Raw genomic sequence first — 21,353 nt, 5'->3', positions numbered from 1 at the left:
TGCTGGAGACACTGGGTCAATGCTGGAGACACTGGGGCAATGCTGGAGACACTGGGGCAGACTGCTGGACACACTGGGGCAATGCTGGAGGACACACTGGGGCAAATGATTGCTGGAGACACTGGGGCAATGCTGGAGACACTGGGGCAATGCTGGAGACACTGGGGCAATGCTGGAGACACTGGAGCAATGCTGGAGACACTGGGCCAGATTGCTGGACACACTGGTGGTAATATGCTGGACACACGGGGGCAGATTGCTGGACACACTGTCTGGGGCAATGCTGGACACACTGGGGCAGATGATTGCTGGAGATACTGGGGCAATGCTGGAGACACTGGGGCAATGCTGGAGACACTGGGGCAATGCTGGAGACACTGGAGCAATGCTGGAGACACTGGGCCAGATTGCTGGACACACTGGTGGTAATATGCTGGACACACTGGGGCAGATTGCTGGACACACTGGGGCAATGCTGGACACACTGGGGCAGATTGCTGGACACACTGGGGGCAATATGCTGGAGTCAGACACTGGGACAGATTGCTGGAGACACTGTCTGGGGGCAATATGCTGGACATACTGGGGCAGATTGCTGGACACACTGGGGGTAATATGCTGGACACACTGGGGCAGATTGCTGGACACACTGGGGGCAGGACTGGAGGCATGGGCAGAATGTAGACACGGGGCATGATTGGAAACACGGGGCAGAATGAAAGACATGGGGCAGGATTGGATCATGGGGCAGGATGGATACGATGGAGACAGATGGGGCAGGATGGGGAGATCATATGGTGTAGAATGGATACTCATGAGTGCAGGATGGGAGAACATATGGCCGGAGCCAGGAATGAGACACACGGGGCCAGGGTGGGAATATTATTACCATAGGGGCTAATTAAGGGATATTATTACTGCAGTGATGTATTTAGAGATAACTGTGTTATTTCCTGCAGAAACGAGTCCTGGCTGAAAGAAATGATGGCGGTCTGTGCTGGATGAAAGATGAAGGACTTCACCTAAAGACATCACTGGTGAGTCAGTGTTACCTATACACTGACACTATACACTGTATACTATATACAGAGGTCCTGTGTACAATGTCACCAGTGATCACTGTATTACCTATACATTATATACAGAGCTCCTGTGTATAATACCACCAGTGATCTCTGTATTACCTCTACACAGACACTGCATACTAAGTACAGATCTCCTGTGAATACTGGCACTTATGGTGATAGTATTGTGTTTTTTGTTTGTTTTTTATTACTGATCAGTATTGTAGTATGCAGTCACTATGTGGTGTGTTGTGAATTCTGTTATCGAACTCCCTCCTGTGGTCATGAATGGTACTTCGGCGAGTTCTGTCCATGGACTCCCTCTGGTGGCTGTGAGTGGAGCTGCTGGTTCTGAGGTTCCTTCCACAGGTGACTTAGTTTATTCTTTGGCTGGCTGCTCTATTTAACTCCACTCAGATCGTTACTCCTTGCCAGCTGTCAATGTTCTTGTATTGGTTCAGTTCGCTCTTGGATCTTTCTGGTGACCTGTCTACTCCAGCAGAAGCTAAGTCCCTGCTAGTTAATTATTTGTTCATTGTTTTCTTGTCCAGATTGCTATCATGATTTTGCCTTGCTAGCTGGAAGCTCTGGGATGCAGAGTGGCACCTCTTTTTGCACACTCTGCGTGTTTTTTTGTAGTTTTTTGTGCTGACCGCAAAGATACCTTTCCTATCCTCAGTCTGTTTAGTAAGTCTGGCCTCCTTTGCTGAAACCTGTTTCATTTCTGTGTTTGTGACTTTCATCTTAACTCACAGTCAATATTTGTGGCGTCTAGGCAGAGTTAGGTACGCTCCACGGCTATTTCTAGTGTGTGTGATAAGATTAGGGGTTGCAGTCAGCAGAGCTCCCACTTCCCAGAGCTTGTCCTGTGTTAGTTTAACCATCAGGTCGTTCCGGGTGCTCCTAACCACCAGGTCCATAACAGTACAGCTGGCCCAAAGTGTTAATGCATCTCAATAGAGGGATAAGAGAAGTTCTGAGACCATTTTTTTTTCTCTGCAGTGTGTTTTGTCTTTCTTTTCCCCTTAACCTCTGGGTGGTTCAGGACACAGGTGTAGATATGGACATTCAAGGTCTGTCCTCTTGTGTGGATCATCTCACTGCAAGGGTACAAAACATTCAAGATTTTGTGGTTCAGAATCCGATGTTAGAGCCTAGAATTCCAATTCCTGATTTGTTTTCTGGGGATAGATCTAAGTTCCTGAATTTCAAAAATAATTGTAAACTGTTTCTTGCTTTGAAACCCCGCTCCTCTGGTGGCCCCGTTCAACAAGTAAAAATCATTATTTCTTTGTTGCGTGGCGACCCTCAAGACTGGGCATTTTCCCTTGCGCCAGGAGATCCTGCATTGCGTGATGTAGATTTTTTCTGGCGCTTGGATTGCTTTATGATGAACCAAATTCAGTGGATCAGGCAGAGAAAATCTTGCTGGCTTTATGTCAGGGTCAGGATGAAGCGGAGGTATATTGTCAGAAGTTTAGAAAGTGGTCTGTGCTTACTCAGTGGAATGAGTGTGCCCTGGCGGCAATTTTCAGAAAGGGTCTTTCTGAAGCCCTTAAGGATGTCATGGTGGGATTTCTCACGCCTGCTGGTCTGAATGAGTCTATGTCCTTGGCCATTCAGATCGATCGGTGCTTGCGTGAGTGCAAAGCTGTGCACCATTTGGCGGTATTCTCTGAGCATAGGCCTGAGCCTATGCAATGTGATAGGACTTTGACCAGAGCTGAACGGCAAGAACACAGACGTCGGAATGGGCTGTGTTTTTTGTTATGACCTGGTGGTTAGGAGCACCCGGAATGACCTGATAGTTAAACCTCATACAGGACGAGCTCTGGGATGTGGGAACTCTGCTGACCGCAAGCCCTAATCCTATCACACACACTAGAAATAGCCGTGGAGCGCTCCTGACCAGACCTAGGCGCCTCGTCACAGCCTAAGAACTATCTAGTCCTAGAGATGGAAAATAAAGCCTACCTTGCCTCAGAGAAATTCCCCAAAGGTAAAGGAAGCCCCCCACATATATTGACTGTGAGTAAAGATGAAAGTCACAAACGCAGAAATGAAACAGGTTTCAGCAAAGGGAGGCCAGACTTACTAAATAGACAGAGGATAGGAAAGGTAACTTTGCGATCAGCACAAAAACCTACAAAAAGACCACGCAGAGTGTGCAAAAAAGACCTCCGCACCGACTCACGGTGCGGAGAGACCACTCTGCATCCCAGAGCTTCCAGCTAGCAAGACAAAATCATGAAAACCAGCTGGACAAGAAAACAATGAACAAATAATGACTATCAGGAACTTAGCTTCTGCAGGAGAAGGCAGGTCACCAGAGAGATCCAGGAGCGAACTGAACTAATGCAAAAACATTGACAGCTGGCATGGAGTAATGATCTGAGAGGAGTTAAATAGAGCAGCCAACCAAAGGATAAACCACGTCACCTGTGTAAGGAACCTCAGAAGGGTCACATAAAATCCCAGTAGTTTCCCAAGCAATTCCCAGCAGGCAGTCTGTAAAAAGTGAGTATCACACAGATGTCACCTATATACTGCCCAAATTTTTCTCTCAAATCCATTGATTTGAATGGCCGAATTTAGTCTACAAACTGGCCCAGATTAGTACATTTCTTACTTATTATGTGAATAGGGCATAACTAAATTGCTATGAGTCTCAGGGTAACTTTTGGACCTGTGTGCTATACATGTCCGCATCATTTCTGCTGCCAGTGATTGAATATACAGTTTCTAGTAATTGTGTTATTACACAGGATTCTTTATGATGTTATATCAGCTCATCTTCTTCCCATTCTGGTCTCTACAATATCGGATCCTCTCAGTGGAGATCTGCTATATAAGAGAATTTTCCTGACTGACCCATCAAGGATGGAAAGGAACTTTGACAAGATGGAGGAAAGAATATTACACCTCACCCTAGAGATCATCTTCCAGCTTACTGGAGAGGTAAGAGATTCTGATGACGTCACCCTACATCATTCTTATCTATAGGAATAACAGATGGACAGAACTGGAGAGGTGAGGACTCTGGAAATGTCTGTAGTGAGATTTATTAATGTGTCTCTCCATAACCAGGATTACACATTAGTGAAGAAGACCTCTAGTGAGGGCTGTCAGGACCCTGTCTCTGAGGGATGGGGAAGACACCTGAGCCCAATCACGGGGCCTCCACCTCACCCCTTGATACATGAGGACATCAATGACCAGAAGATACTAGAACTCACCTACAAGATGATTGAGCTGCTGACTGGAGAGGTGACACTGCTGAGCATGCTGGGACATTATACAGTGACGCTATGAAGGGATTGGGGGATGACGGTATCATTTTATGTATCAGGTTCCTATAAGGTGTCAGGATGTCACCATCTATTTCTCCATGGAGGAGTGGGAGTATTTAGAAAGACACAAAGATCTGTACAAGGACGTCATGATGGAGGTTCCCCAGACCCTCACATCACCAGGTAATATACAGGGACTGAATTACTTCTTTACATACAGATAATTATAGACCGTGTGTATTTAGTTCTGTCTGTTTCCTTTCCTCCTGTTCTAGCCAGTAACATCACAACACCAAAGAGATGTCCCCGTCCTCTTCTTCCACAAGACTGTAAACAAGAAAATCCCGATGCTCCTCAGGATCATCAGGTAGATGGAGAGAAGGCGTCATGAGATCTCCCCTATGATGTGTAGACGGCTGTGAACATCTTGTGTTCAGTCTTGTTTTATACACATGTATTATATGTTTTATACTTGTGTAATGGGAAAGATGGAGATGGCAGGATTGGAGCTGATCATAGATGTGACTTCTCCATCTGTCTGTGACTTGTACAATATTTGTTTCAGGGTGAAGATCTGACCCTTATTAAAACTACAAAGAAATATTTGAGGGGTGATGAGGACTGTAAAGAGGAGATTCTTTCAGATGACAGGGCAGGTGAGTAGTGGCCTCTATGTTATACTTATTCACTGATTGGTATACATTGTTTGAATCGGTTGAATTCGTACTATGTTCTGTACTGCTATGTATGCCAAATGACTAGCAATGCATAATTTTAGCTATGATATATAAATTTTTGTGGAGCACCTGTTTAATGTCTTGCTAAATTTGTACTCTGAGCTGGGTAGGTATCCCTTCCAAGAGAAAAACATTGGGAGCTGTGAAAAAGTAATGACTCCATACTGCACCACCCCACCAGCACAAAACCACAGCAATAATGACCGCCACACAGCACAAGCACCGTGGCAATGGACTTCATACAGTCTGATCGGGGGCTTATCTACAGCATTCTGTAATGCTGTAGATAAGGCCCCGATGTAACCTGAAAGAGGAGAAAAAGAGGTTAGATTATACTCACCCAGGGGTGGTCCCGCTGCGGTCCGGTCAAATGGGTGTCTCAACAACTGTATCACATTGAAGAATTAGCTGCAAGAGTCAATCACAATTTGGACAACTTTAACCGCATCTGGAAACCTTGGACCCTGTACAGAACACAACAAACTTTTCTTTCACAAATAACGCCTTAAACTGATATCCTATCTTCCCATTTCTACTAACTCTGCAAACTCTGCAAACATAACATGGCGCCCGCAGACCATTCCATCAAAGTCTGCATTTCAAAACGTCACTACTTCCCTTCCGAACCCCGACGTTTGCCCAAACAGTGGTTCCCCCCCACTTCTGTGAAGCACTTGAGGATCAAAGTGCTCACCACACATCTAAAATAGTTCCTTCCACATTGTTTTAGTTCTCGTGAAGCACCTGACGGGTTAATAAACTTCTTTAATGTGGTTTTGAGCACCATAAGGGGTGCAGTTTTTAGATTGGTGTCACTTTTGGGTATTTTCAGCCATATAGACCCCTCAAACTGACTTCAAATGTGAGGTGGTCCATAAAAAAATTGTTTTGTAAATTTTGTTGTAAAAATGAGAAATCACTGGTCAACTTTTAACCCTTATAACATCCTAACAAAAAAAATATTTGTTTCCAAAATTGTGCTGATGTAGATATGTGGGAAATGTTACATAGTAACTATTTTGTGTCGCATAACTCTCTGGTTTAGCAGAGTAAAAATTTTAAAACTGCGAAATGTTCTAAATTTTCGCCAAATTTCCAATTTTTTCATAAACAAAAAACAACAATTATCGACCTAAATTTACCAATAACTTGAAGCCCAATATGTCACGAAAAAACAGTCTCAGAATCGCTAGAATCCTTTGAAGCATTCCTAAGTTATAACCTCATAAAGGGACACTGGTCAGAATTGTAAAAAATGGCCAGGTCATTAAGGTCAAAATAGGCTGGGCCATGAAGGGGTTAAAAAAAATGTTAACCATTAAGAGTTAATAAAAAGTGTGTTAATAAGATATACAAGGGGCGTTCATTAAAGATTTCCCTTGACTCACTTCCTGTAGACTGAGAGCAATGAAACTTGGCACAGTTATTAGTTCTTCTCTACATAGGTGCCACCTAGGCACACACTTCTCCCATCTCCTTATGCAAATGTAAACACCTCACTTGTAGAAGTCAACAGTTTGTAGACCTCAACAGGTTGCACCAAAAGCCACGTTGTGACTTCGGAAATCAAAGTCTCATCATCTGGAAAATGCTTGCCCTTCACAAATAACATCATTGTTGGAAAGAAGTTGAAGTCCGATGGTGCGAGGTCGGGTGCATAAGGGGAATGCGGTAGAATTTCAAAGCCACAGGACTATGTTTCCATTTGGGCAACAGGTGAGTTGTAAACTGGTGCATTGTCTTGCAGAAGGCGTACACCTTTCGTGAGCATGCCATGTCTCTTGATTTTGATGGCCTCCCGCAATTTCCGCAGCAGTGAAGCATAGTACAGTTATCATGGTGCTCTTTGCTAGGAAAACCATAAATACTACTATGCGCTGGTCCCAAAATAGTGTGAGCATGACCTTGCCTGCCGAGGGTTGGGCACATGCCTTCTTTGGAGGTGGTGAGTCATGATGCTTCCATTTCATCAACTGGACTTTAGTCTCAGGATCATAGTGATGGACCCAGCTGTCTTCCTGTGTGATCAGTCTGTTTAAAATGTCCTCGTTTCCATGGCTCATCGTCAATAGAGTCTGAGAGTTTGACTCGTTCCTGCTTCTGGAAAGGTGTGAGAAGCCGGGGAACCCAGCAAGTGGATACCTTTTGCATGTGAAGATGTTCTTAGATGATTTTTTTCATGGACCGCACACTAATCTTGACATTTTGGGCTAGGTAGCGAATTGTTACATAACGATTTTCCAAAATGGCACCTGCACTTGCTGGATGGTGTGCTCATCAATAGCAGAGTTGGGTTGCCCTAGAATTGGAGCTGTTTGCACCATAGTCTGACCAGATTTGAATTTACGATTCCAGTTCTTGACTACATCATGTGATGGGGAATAATGACCATAAGCCTCTTTCATCTCATCGAACATCTCCTTTGGTGTGCGACCTTTGAAATAAAGGAACTTGATAACTGCTCTGTAGTCTTCTGGGTCCATTATGAAACCTCACACCATTAAAGCACCTGTAAAATCAAGACTGTTTTCAGTTCTGAGTTGCAAATTGGCACGTAACCAATAGAGACTTCATTACACATGTGCAGTTTCAGCATCCTATGATAAAGTGGGTCAGGGGAAATCTTTAATGAGTGCAGCTCTTATGTACACAAAAATGATGCCACTGACAACTCATTCTGAAAAAAAGTCCTCATGTGACTGTGACTTAAAATAGTTATAGCCCCTAGAACGTGATAATAGGAAGGTAGAAAAAGAAGAAATGATCACTTAAGGTCAAAATTGGTTGTGATGCCAAGGAGTTAAAGAACAAGCTGCACCACAAAATCCATGATATGCTCCACGCAGCAAGATTATGAGAGATTGCATGTAGAGAAGGTGGATAAGTGCTGCCTGTTAGGCAGAGTTTTACCCTTGAGGTGTGTAACTAAGTGACTACCTGGTCTTCACTAGAGTCTCTGATGGTGAGGATAGGCTTGGGTTGTTAGGGTAGTCACCAGCTGACACTCCAAGGTAGTGCCCGGACCTGCAACAGCTGACCTATGGGTCAAAGGCAAAAAAAATCACAGAGAGCGAATACAGAGGCGTGGTTAGAGAGTCCGAGGTCAGGGTGGGCAATACAAGTTCAATATATGAAACCAGCTTCCGGAGCGGAGAGATCAGACAGAGCAAGTAAACAAGCCGAGTCAATAACAGGAGAGACAAAACAATAAAGCACCTAGACAGGGAACTGGAGACAAACTGTAAATACAACCTTTGTCCAGGCAAGGTGTGGAGGGAGGAGCTGCCTAGCATATCTACTGCTAGCAGGGGATAGGCCAGGGAAGCAAAACTCAGCAGGATACAGTCGTATTAAATTCCTATAGAGTCTGACCGTACCTCACAATAGCTGGGTGGAGACTCTTCAGCATCAGAAGGATGTAGAGGTGCTGAAAGTGTTTGTACCAGGCAGCTCAGTGAGATGGTCTGATATTGGGAGGAGCAGAGCAGTGTACAAAATGGCGCTTATATACCGTGCGAATCCACCAGCATAACAGTTAAACACTGTCTATCTGTATAAAGTGCATTTTGTATATAATATCTTTCTGTCTATCTTTCTGACTGAGAGACAATTTCAACATTCTAGTAACATTCAATTAAACTGAACAAACATAGCAATAAAATATTCTGTAAATCAAGGAAATATCATTTCAATTAGGTAGATATCCGCAAAGTCCTCAAGAAGAAATTGACCTCAAATTCCAAGATCATTACACTGTCTGATGAAACTCATGATCTTAGCCTCAGAGACCTGGATTCTGTCGGGTTAGTGCTATATCAGACCTATACTGTCAAAAAAGACGTCAATAGAAAACCATTCTGGTGCTTGTGGTGAAAAGGAAAGTGCCCAGGTCTGAGGACCTCCTCGCAGTTGGGACATGATTATTCCAACCCTCTGGAACTCCTCCTCTGATGACCGGGGGTGCAGAATAAAAAATAACATACAGCTCTCCCTGAATATCCTAAACTGGTCTTTCTCTCCCTAAAATTTATCAGGGAGGACCATTACAAGTTGGGGAGTGACCAGCTGTACATCAGAGGTTACTGACGTCACATCGACTACCGGCAGTGGAGGGCTATATGAGGTCTTCATCAAATTAGTTATCTGACCCTGCAACTGTGATGACTCCAGACTCTGGCATTTCTTAGCAAGATCCTGAGTCATCTACGTCAAATTCGCCATGTGGTCACAGAGTGTGTGGACAGGCTCCATACTAGTGAAAAAGAAAAACATATTGGACAGACATGCCACACTAGTCACTACTCGCGGACTAATATACAAAGCTAGGGCGCACCTATGATGCATCCAAATACAGAGAAATGAGCTAAATACTTATCAGGGCGCTACACCTTGTATGGAAAATGATTTCAACAAAAGGAAAAGAGAGACAGACCAATACAAACAATTGGTGCGCATACCTAATAAACAATAAAAAAAAACCAAATCTTTATTCGTAACCATGAACACACAAAAAATTACATTAAAAACCATTGCAAATTGTCTCTACAGAGAGGAAGAGGACTAGAACTCTAGTGCCACCTATTGGAGGTAGCAATCCTAAAAGTCAATGTCGACCCTTTAATGAGCCTTGTTCCATGACTTAGGAGAAACGATACTTCTTGGATCCCGGTCAGACGCATCTCAATCAGCCAAACCAGATCTCAACTTTGCACTGACAAGGGGCAGTACCCCGAAACAGTGTCTGCAAATTGAGATTCTGATTTGGCTATTATCCTAAGTCATGTGACAAGGCTCGTTAAAGGGTCAACATTCACTGTTAGGATTGCTACTTCCAGTAGGTGGCACTAGAGTTCTAGTCCTCTTCCTCTGTGAAGAGACAATTTGCATATTTCCCAGAGGAGCATTGCGGCTTTAAGTCTCCTCACCTCGACATGCTTATCATGTCACTCTCCGCAAGGAGAAACGATACTTCTTGGATCCCGATTAAAAACCATTAAAACATATAGAACAAGCAGAGCAATCATCCAGCACCCCTGGTGCTATGTTAAATACCTGAATGGCTGTGTGTGTAGGAAGGAGCAATAGAAAATATATATAAATATTTATAAAAACCCTTAACTAGTTCATATTAAAAGTATTCCTCATATAAAAAGATAGTAATTTAAGGCATGGTATTAACATGCAAAAGATATGCATATTAAATAGGGGGAAAGAGAGAATCACCACAAGAGGTTAGACCAAAGGAGCAGAGCCAACCAAATAGTGCTGCAAATGCTAGCACTCAGATGCAAAGGGAAATCCCTTTGATATATGCTACCTCATATGCTCCCAGAACGTAAATGACCATAATGAACTACCTTGATAAGTAGAAGGTGTGAAGACCGGGGATGTGGAGAGAAAGACCCCACGTGTATCACTGTTCTGCAACAGCTTTATCAGGAGTGTGTGCCCATAAGCCGAAGAGCGCTTGATATAGGAAGAGCTTAATGAGCAAAGTGCTTACCGGTGTGTATTGCTTATGCGGTAGGCTGAGCCAGGAAGATAGTGTAATTATAAACAAAAATACACGTACTACTCCAACCTTACACCTGCTCTAAATTCATGGCTTCTATGTAGAAAAATATTTAGAATTGAGAGTCCTCAGTGGCTGATACCTTTTAATGGCTAACTGAAAATATGGTAACAAATTGCAAGCTTTTGAGACTACACAGGTCTCTTCATCAGGCAAAGACTAAAACAAATTCTGAAGAATCACATATTTATGCACAACATAGAGAAAAAAAGGGTGGAAAACCATGGATAAGACAGGTGACATGAAGCAGAATTATCATGAGTGATAAACAGTTATGTCCATAAATATTGGGCCAGCTCTTAGATAAGGAATGTTTTATTGTCCTCTGATTAGGGTCTCTGTTGTGATGACCCCTCAGTCTGAGGGGAAAGTTCCTTAGTTGATGTAAAAAGACATAAATCCATGCGACACATTCATTCCTGCAGTGAGAGTGTCAAAGGTCATCATCAGTTTATATTCCCAGACTCTTCTGTCTCTCTGACATTTGAAGCTACCTTTTTAACACAAGTAATTTCATGTCCATAATGTTATGATTTGGGAGACAAAAATGTATTGCCACAGGTAGATCCATTCTTTTTTCTCTTATTGTATGGCAATGAGAGTTCATCCTTGTTCTCAGTTTCTGCCCTGTCTCCCCCACATACAGACCCCCAGTTGAACATTTAGTACAAATAATTAGGTACAGCACATTAGATGTGATGCAGCTGAAAGTACCTGGTATCTTGTAGTCCTGATGTGAATTGGGGATCTTTATCTTGTCCGTATTCATTATAAATGGACAGGTTTTACATTTTTTCTGATTGCAAGGAAAGGTACCTGCAGCTGTTGGAGAGGACAGGGAGCTGTTGACAATGATGCTTCTAAGATTTGGGGGCTGCCTAAAACACAGTAGTGGGAGGTCTGGAAAAATGGATTGTAAGCGGGTATCTTTTATCTTTTTGTAGTAAAGGCTGTAATTTCCGTGCAGCTCCCCTTAGCACCTCCAGATTTGGATTGTAGGTGACTACTAGAGGTACCCGGTTATTTTCTTCTTTAGCTTTGTAATGTAGCAGGTGATTCCTTGATATTCTGGTGGCTCTTGTAATCTGGTGTTCAATTGTTCTTGGATGGTAGCCCTGATTCAAAAAGGTCTTTCTGAGGCGACCAAGGTGTTCATCCCTATCCATTGGGTTGGAACATATATGATTGTATCTGATGGCTTGGCTGTAGACAATAGAGTTTTTTATGTGTTTTGGATGGAAACTGTCCCATTTAAGGTATGTTGGACGGTCGATTGGCTTCTGATACAGGGATGTCTCTATTTTATTGTTCTGCAGCTTAATGATGGTGTCCAAAAAGTTAATTTCAGTGCAGGAGTAGTTGAGTGTCAAGTTGATGGTTGGATGAAATTGATTAAACTGTTCATGGAACGTCTTTAGCTGTGGCTCAGACTCCGTCCAGATGATTAAAATATCATCAATGTAGCAGTAGTAGGCTAGAGGCCTGATGGGACATGAGGACAAAAAGTCGCTTTCAAGCTTGGCCATGAAAAGATTTCCATACTGTGGGGCCATTTTACTTCCCATTGCTGTGCCAGTCTCCTGGTCAAATTCAAAGTAATTGTGGGTGAGGATGAATTTTATAAGTTTCACCACAGAATATGCATCAGTCCCTGTGTTTTCCAGGAAGAATTTGCAGGCATTTAATCCATCCTGGTGTGGGATATTGGAGTGCAAAGATTCCACATTCATGGTGGCCACGATGGTTCCTTCTGGTAGAGGACTTATTGCTGATAGTTTATTCAATAGGTCAGTTGTGTCCTGAATGAAGCTGGGTGTATCCTTTACCAGTGGTTTAAGAATACCCTCTACCCATCCAGATACCTGCTCAGTAAGGGTGCCCACACATGAAATAATTGGTCTTCCTGGGTTTCCAGATTTGTGGATTTTGGGAAGCATGTAGAATGTCCCTGTTCTTGGACTTTCTGGCATCAGGTCATTGGCTCTTATGGATTCGTCAGGCAGACAAGATACCAACTTGTTTAGTTCCTTGTAATAATCCTGTGTAGGATCCGACTCCAATTTTTTGTAGTAGTGTGTGTCCATAAGTTGTCTGTTTGCTTCCCTCATATAGTCTGATGTGTTCATCATGACTATTGCACTTCCCTTGTCAGCAGGTTTGATGATGATTTCTTTGTTGGTTTTCAGAGACTGTATGGTCTTTCTCTCCTGGGCACTGATGTTGGATGCTTGTCTCCTGTTAGTATCTATGATGGTGGATTTTATCAAATGCCTGAAGGAGTCTATATACTTATCCAAATGAGGGTTGCGTCCAGGTGGAGGTGTCCAGTCTGACCTTTTCTTTGTTGTTAGGATCCCTTTTCCTTCAGTCCAGGTGGGTTCTGAATCTTCTGTATCATTGAAATATTCCCTCAGGTGCAGTCTCCTGAAAAAATGTTCCATATCACTGCAGAGTTCAGTTTTATCCAGGGCCTAAGTAGGACCAAATGAGAGTCCTCTGGAAAGCACAGCCAGTTCCACTTTGTTGGGTTTATAATCTGAGAGATTAATGACACAGTTAAGGTACCTTCACACTCAGCGACGCTGCAGCGATACCGACAACGATGTCGATCGCTGCAGCGTCGCTGTTTGGTCGCTGGAGAGCTGTCACACAGACAGCTCTCCAGCGACCAACGATGCCGGTAACCAGGGTAAACATCGGGTTACTAAGCGCAGGGCCGTGCTTAGTAACCCAATGTTTACCCTGGTTACCAGCGTAAAAGTTAAAAAAAAAAAACACTACATACTTACATTCCGCTGTCTGTCCCCGGCGCTGTGCTTTCCTGCACTGACTGTGAGCACAGCGGCCGGAAAGCAGAGCGGTGACGTCACCGCTGTGCTTTCCGGCTGGCCGGCGCTCACAGCCAGTGCAGGAAAGCACAGCGCCGGGGATAGACAGCGGAAGGTAAGTATGTAGTGTTTGTTTTTTTTAACTTTTACGCTGGTAACCAGGGTAAACATCGGGTTACTAAGCGCAGCCCTGCGCTTAGTAACCCGATGTTTACCCTGGTTACCAGTGAAGACATCGCTGAATCGGCGTCACACACGCCGATTCAGCGATGTCTGCAGGGAGTCCAGCGACGAAATAAAGTGCTGGACTTTCTGCAGCGACCAACGACATCACAGCAGGATCCTGATCGCTGCTGCGTGTCAAACTGAACGATATCACTAGCCAGGACGCTGCAACGTCACGGATCGCTAGTGATATCGTTCAGTGTGACGGTACCTTTAGATGCTTTTGTGTCTGGAATGGAGTGGTTGTCCAAGTTGTCAGGTTTTGGCTTTGTTTTGTATCTGTTTGTATAGAGTCCTGAATTGAGGCACAATCTGTGCAGTTTCTTTTCCTTGTTATGAATTAGATGGGTCCGTAGTTTGTTGTAATATTGTTGTAATTTTTGCTCTGTGTCTTCTGTACGCGTTTTCCTCAGAGATTCAAATTGCCCTTGGACTTTACTCTTTATGCTGTAGCAGACATTCAAAAGATGATTCCTTAATCTCTCAGAAGTCCTGTGACACAGGTTTTGTGCATAATACGTATTGTAGGTACGAAGAATTGGGTTTGTAATCCAGAGTCCTTTGGGAATTAGATTCTCCTTTTTGCATTTAGATAGGAAAAAAATGTCGCTGTCCATTTGTGCACGTTTCTTCAGAAGTGGTTTTAGTTCCATAAAGATGCGGTGCATTCTGGTATCCTCCATTTTGATACAGGAAAGATATATATCTTGGTACCGTGTTAGCCAGTAGATAGAAAAATATTTCGAATTGAGAGTCCTCAGTGGTTGATGCCTTTTAATTGCAAAGATGGTAACAAATTGCAAGCTTTCGAGACTACACGGGTCTCTTCATCAGGCAAAGACTAAAACAAATTCTGAAGAATCACATATTTATGCACAACATAGAAAGAGAAAAAAAAAGGTGGAAAACCATGGATAAGACAGGTGACATGAAGCAGAATTATCATGAGTGATAAACCGTTATGTCCATAAATATTGGGCCAGCTCTTAGATAAGGAATGTTTTATTGTCCTCTGATTAGGGTCTCTGTTGTGATGACCCCTCATAGTCTGAGGGGCAAGTTCCTTAGTTGATGTAAAAAGACATAAATCCATTCGACAAATTAATTCCTGCAGTGAGAGTGTCAATGTACACGACCATCCTGCTCCTCCCCTTTGCCTTGTTTTGTGCTATAATTCATGTAGCTATGAGACAGACACCACCTAATAGCACTGACTTACAGACTTTCTTATGATTCTGACAAACAAATTGAAACATAAAGCTATAAAAAAAAAAGCTAGCATTAGAAGAGGAACTTTAAATTGTACAACCCCTTGGCTTAATATCATAAACTACTAGTCCTCACATTGAAGTCTACAGTTTGTGTCCGTCTTCGTCAGCTAATACTTGAATTTTAATACAATTTGTTGCTAAATGTAGAATTTGTGAAAAAAATGTTTGTTTCTTTCTTGGCAGATGACTGTGCGTCAGAGGGGTATCTGCCAGTTACTGATTTTGAAGCAGCTGATTATGGTATCGCCCCATATATATATGAAGAGCATGACATTATTTCAGATAAACCCCCAGCCTTTCATAGCAAAAATGCATCTATTCCTTCTGAACAGGTCCCACCTTCTGATTTATTACTGACTGTTAAGCAAAATAATAACAACAAAAGCGATGCTGAACATCAAAAAGCTCATTCAGGGAAGAAACCATTTTCATGTACAGAATGTGGGAAATGTTTTACCAAGAAAACAAGGCTTACTGTACATGAGATAATTCACACTGGGGAGAAGCCATTTTCATGTTCATTATGTGGGAAATGTTTTAACAGGAAAGAAAGTCTTACTGCACATCAGAAAACTCACACTGGAGAAAAACCATTTTCATGTCCAGAATGTGGGAAATGTTTTACCAAGAAATCGAGTCTTACTGTACATAAGAGAATTCACACAGGGGAAAAGCCGTTTTCATGTGCAGAATGTGGGAAATGTTTTAGTTGCAAAGGGGATCTCATTAAACATAAAAGTACTCATATAGGGGCAAAGCCATTTTCATGTTCAGAATGTGGGAAAGGTTTTACCAAGAAAGCAAGTATTACTGTACATCAGAGAATTCACACAGGGGAGAAGCCGTTTTTATGTTTAGAATGTGGGAAATATTTTAACTCGAAAACAAATCTTATTGCACATAAGAAAATTCACACAGGGGAGAAGCCGTTTTCTTGTTCGGAATGTGGGAAATGTTTTATCAAAAAAGCAAATTTTTGTGCACATCAGAGAACTCACACAGGGGAGAAGCCCTTTTTATGTCAAGAATGTGGAAAATGTTTTACTGACAAAACAAATCTTGTTAGACATAGCAAGACTCACAAAGATGAGAAGCCATTTTCATGTTCATAATGTGGGAAATGTTTTACCTATAAATTAAATCTTGTTGCACATCTGAGAACTCGCACAGGAGAGAAGCCATATTCATGTCCAGAATGTGGGAGTTGTTGTTCTTGTAAATCCTCTCTTTTTATAAATCTAAGGGTAAGTTCACACAGGGTGTTTTTGCTGCTTTTTTTCTGCAGCAAAACCTGATCTTATTGGCAGGAAAGAAGCTGCGTAAAAATGCAGGTTTAGGTTCGTATTTGGTGCATTTTTTTTCTCTTTGTCCATACTAATGTCCTTAAATTTTCAGCAGCGAAAAATGCAACAAATAATTCCTGCGTTTTCTGCTGCATTTTTGCAGCGTTTTTTCAACAACCATTCAAGTCAATAGGTGAAAAACGCTGAAAGAAGTGACATGCTCTATGTCCAAAAAACGCAGCAATGCACAATATACTGATCACACAAAAAAAACTGTGTGTGCAAGAGATTTCTGAAATCTCATAGGCTTTGCTGGTACTGTAAAAAAAACAGATGAAAATTAGCATAAAAAAACAAAACACCCTGTGTGAACTTACCCAAAGAATGCACACAGAGCAGAAGCCATTTTCATATTGAGAATTGGAAAATGTTTAACCAAGAAAGTATATTTTCTTACACATCAGAGAAATTACACAGGGAGGTAGCTGTTATGAAAGGTAATTCAGTACCACAATGGACATAGAGGTCAGCGCACATACAGTGACCTGGCAATAACCCAAAAAACAAGAACGAGCTCTGAGACGTGGGAACTCTGTTGACCGCAATCCCTAATCCTCTCCAACCACACTAAAGGCAGCCGTGGATTGCGCCTAACGCTCCCTATGCAACTCGGCACGGCCTGAGAAACTAGCTAGCCTGAAGATAGAAAATAAGCCTACCTTGCCTCAGAGAAATACCCCAAAGGAAAAGGCAGCCCCCACATATAATGACTGTGAGTTAAGATGAAAAGACAAACGTAGAGATGAAATAGATTTAGCAAAGTGAGGCCCAACTTTCTGAACAGAGCGAGGATAGGAAAGGTAACTTTGCGGTCAACACAAAACCCTACAAAAACCACGCAAAGGGGGCAAAAAGACCCTCCGTACCGAACTAACGGCACGGAGGTACACCCTCTGCGTCCCAGAGCTTCCAGCAAGCAGTAAAAAACAAATTGACAAGCTGGACAGAAAAAAACAGCAAACAAATAGCAAAGAGGAACTTAGCTATGCAGAGCAGCAGGCCACAGGAACGATCCAGGAGGAAACAGGTCCAATACTAGAACATTGACTGGAGGCCAGGATCAAAGCACTAGGTGGAGTTAAATAGAGCAGCACCTAACGACTTCACCACCTCACCTAAGGAAGGAAACTCAGAAGCCGCAGTACCACTTTCCTCCACCAACGGAAGCTCACAGAGAGAACCAGCCGAAGTACCACTTGTGACCACAGGAGGGAGCTCTGCCACAGAATTCACAACAGGTAGCCACTTCATAATTTATAAATGTATGTTATTGACGGAGTACCAGGAAATTTACAGAGAAAGTTAAGTCACAAGCCTAAAATTTCATCATGTATATAGAATACTTTACTTTTTTGTGAACACTATAACTGCATCTTAAAGAGGTTGACAAGTCCTTCTCTGGTATACATGATTGGGACAGTTGCTGAGGCAAACGTCAGACAGCAGCATCTAATAATTATGGAGTCTTATTAATCAGATGAGACCAACTGGATGGTCCCCTCTTCAACTGTCCTAATTAAGTACAACAGCATCTACCTGCACCTGTTACCAGACAACATAGAAGAGAGAGGTGTTGGACCGCCCCTTTAAAATTTGTAACCAAGGATTAATAAACAACTACTTTTAATACTAATATACATCTTTGTATCTATTGTTTGTATTGTCTATGAGTTAAGGAGAGCTGGTATGGTTTGTATAAAAGTACTAAAGGCTGAATTACATTAAGGATCTCAGGTTTGTTAAGACACTTTTCCGTTTTTGAAATTGTCCTTTTATTCGAGACTAGTATAATTACCCAGCTTTGCATTGCTCTATAAGATTTTCAGAGGACCTTTCACCAGTTTGTACATTTTAACTGGTCAGGTTATGAAATGTTGGCTGCAGAGCAGAGTAAAACTTTGCTTTTATTTTTTAATTTTTCCTCTCCATTGCTGAGATATTGGCTTGTAAAGTTTAGGCCATTATTTATGTAATAGTTCAACTGGTTGTTACCACAGATTTGCCTCTGGGGACTTGTACTTCTTCCCTTTAATGGGTTAACAATCATAAGTAGGCTGCATCATGCAGGAGAAAAAAAAAAGAATACACCCTCCTTTCATCACTGATGTCTACAGCTTCTATTTAGAGATACCGCAGAGCTATGTATCATTATAAACTCTCCCAGATCTCATCCAACAGCAGTCAGTGAGAGAGGAGGACCAGAACTGATAGCATTGTGAGATAAGATTATTACCGTATTATTATTTTTATTATTTATTTATATAGCACCATTGGTTCCATGGTGAAGTACATGAGAAGGGGTTACATACAAATTACAGATATCACTTACAGTTAGAAAACTAACAATTACAGACTGATACAGAGCGGTGACGACCCTGCCCTTGCGGGCTTACATTCTACGAGATCTGGAACTGTTTGATACTGTTTTGTCTCACAAGGTGAGGTGAATCCTCCAAGCCCTAGGACCGTGTGAGCACGGGCCATGGACATGTGGGAAACAGATACTGGAAGCACTGGAGACTGCTGGCAGACAGTACATCGGGAGGTAGATAACGGATGCACTGGAAGCCGCAGGACGCTTATGATGAAGGTGCGAGTGTGCCTGGTAACACATACCAGACAAGGTACTACTTACCCTCAGACATGCTTCCTATTCTCAACAATTGAACTTGTCAGCCATTTGTCTCCAGCGACAGTATTAATAAGACCCTGGCAGGGTCGAAATATTAAAGTTTTTGGTCAATATTTTATTCCTGATTAATTTCCTGCACTTTCTTCCACATCAATGCTTTTGAGTGATTCGCTACGTGTGAAAAAAAACTTTCTGCAAATGTTCATCAAGAGTGTGCAGTGATTCATTACCACTCCATGACAGGTGTGTAACTGTACCCCTCTCTCCCTTTTATGGCTCCTTTCAAATGATTCCATAACAGCCAAAAGAGGATGAAATCAAATTGTGAGAAAAAGAGCGACCATCGAGCTTGACGGGGATTCAGCCTGCAAGCAGATACTTGAGGTTTTCCCTTCTCCCATGACAGCACCAACTGAGAGAGGGTATCCACCCACCAGGACATCAAACCTACTGAAGAAAAAGGTGGTACCTTTCCTCCGCATTAGTTCGGTTTCCTGTCCTCGTGGGAGCCTACAGATGAAGAGGTACACTTACCTGGGAGGTTGTCCTGGAATGTAGGATGCCATCAGTGGGTAAAATGATGCTGACCGGGAGGTTGGTGCAGCACCGTGCAGGCTGAGACCTCTTGGGCAAATGTCTCCTAGCCGACATAGGTCCAGGGGCTGCACATGCTGGGGTTTGCAGGAGCGCTCCAGCAATGTGCGCCGCGCTTCCAAGTCCACACGGCTGGGGGAAGCCAGCGTGGCCTGGAGTTGAGTGCGCCGGAAAGCGAGGCTACACTAGTATGCTCAAGCGCGGGACGCGGGAGGAGATGTGGCACACGCCGTTGACTTCAGCCACCATCTCAGTCTGCGCATGCGCAGGGCAAAAGGAATCTGCACACAGCGCGCTGGATTAGAAAACTCAGGAGATAAGGTGGGCGGGGCCAAACAATATTTAAAGGGAAGTGCCCAGGAAGATGGTGGCATTTCCTACAGTATCCGAGTCATGGATGAGCCTACAGCAGCAGTGTTACCCGATGCCACCGCAGCAGCAGCCACCACCACCACCATCTTCTTCATTGCAGACGACACAGGAGCCTTTCCAACGCCACCAGGAGCATTGGCAAGGGCCCAATGGCAGTCACTGTTCCACCGCAAGGAGGAGACGTTCTTTTAACTAGCTCGGCCGCCGTCTCCGGTACCCTAGATTGATTAGCTGATGGTGAATGATCTATGTGAAAGTGCACTGTATTAAAGCCTTTCTCTGTGTTTTACTTTACTAGGGAAGGCCCCTGAAACGTAGTTCCAAGCAGAACAATAGGGAGTGCGCACTGTTCAAAGGAAATCTACCCAGCACTTATAAGAGACTCTGCACTGGGTGTATACAGCTGACGGTCTCCGAAGAAACCCCTGGGTTTGCTGTGGACCTAAAAGCCATCATTAGATTGGAGGTTCAGGAGTCCTTAAAACACCTGATCAGGCAAAGAGAAGAGGGGAAGCTAAAACCACTGTTGTCAAAGTCTGAAGGATCAGTAGAGTTCAAGGAGGAGAATTTGGACCCTACGGAATCATCCTCTTCTACCGATGACATGGGGGTAGGCTCTGCTTCCCAGATGAGGATACCAATAGGCTTGTTATGGCAATAAGGTACACTATGGGCATATCTGATCCCAAACCAGCCAAGGCAGTTCAGGACAGGTTTGGGGGCTTGGGTCAAAGAAAAAGCCTTTCCTTTCCGGTTAATGAGAACATCAAGATGCTCATTAATAAGGAATGGAAGAGGCCGGAAAGAAAAGGGCCAGTTCTATCGTCTTCAAAACTGAGATACCCGTTTAATGAGGAAGATGCGGGCATATGGGAAAAGACCCCAAAAATTGACGTCGCAGTTGCTAAGTCTGTTAAAACAATCTACGTTGCCCTTTGAAGAACTAGGCACTGTAAGCGATCTGTTGGACAAGAAGGCAGAGGTCTTCCTATAACAAGCCTGGGAGTCATCGGCATGCTCGTTAAAGCCGGCGATAGCAGCAACCTGCACGGCAAGATCAATGATGGTGTGGCTACAGCAGCTTGGCGACCATCTAAGAGATAACACCCCAAGATCCTGGCAGATCTTCCGCTGCTACAGGGAGCAGCTTTCTTTCTGGCTGAGGCCTCGGCCGACTCTATTAGGTTAGCGGCAAGATCAGTAAAACTCTCTAATGCTGCCCTTGGAGCCGTATGGCTCAAAAGCTGGCCAGGAGATGCTCAGTCCAAAACTAGGCTATGCTCTATCCTGTGTGAAGGGAAATATCTTTTGGTCAAGCCCTAGATGATATTCTCGATAAGGCAGTGGACAAGAAGAAAAGTTTCCTGTTATGGCTGGCAATCAGGCAACACAGCGTGCAGTAATCAGCGCACATACAGAGATCTG

The 21,353-nt window shown here is 43.3% G+C and overlaps 1 protein-coding gene across 1 annotated transcript in view; it reads left to right on the top strand.

The window, feature by feature from the left end:
• The first annotated feature begins 3,833 nt into the window (after window positions 1-3,833).
• Window positions 3,834-21,353, top strand: part of LOC138666536 (zinc finger protein 420-like) — a 68,691-nt gene continuing 51,171 nt past the window's right edge. The window contains exons 1-7 of the mRNA XM_069754748.1: window positions 3,834-4,022; window positions 4,152-4,331; window positions 4,414-4,537; window positions 4,630-4,721; window positions 4,920-5,010; window positions 15,171-16,091; window positions 19,369-19,486. Of these exons, the coding sequence (XP_069610849.1) occupies window positions 3,945-4,022; window positions 4,152-4,331; window positions 4,414-4,537; window positions 4,630-4,721; window positions 4,920-5,010; window positions 15,171-16,091; window positions 19,369-19,486 (1,604 nt within the window). The 5' untranslated portion in view covers window positions 3,834-3,944. The remainder of the gene's footprint in view (window positions 4,023-4,151; window positions 4,332-4,413; window positions 4,538-4,629; window positions 4,722-4,919; window positions 5,011-15,170; window positions 16,092-19,368; window positions 19,487-21,353) is intronic.

This window comes from Ranitomeya imitator, chromosome 2 (assembly GCF_032444005.1).
Source record: "Ranitomeya imitator isolate aRanImi1 chromosome 2, aRanImi1.pri, whole genome shotgun sequence".
Classification (NCBI taxonomy): Eukaryota; Metazoa; Chordata; class Amphibia; order Anura; family Dendrobatidae; genus Ranitomeya; species Ranitomeya imitator.
This window is presented reverse-complemented; position numbering and strand designations above follow the sequence as displayed.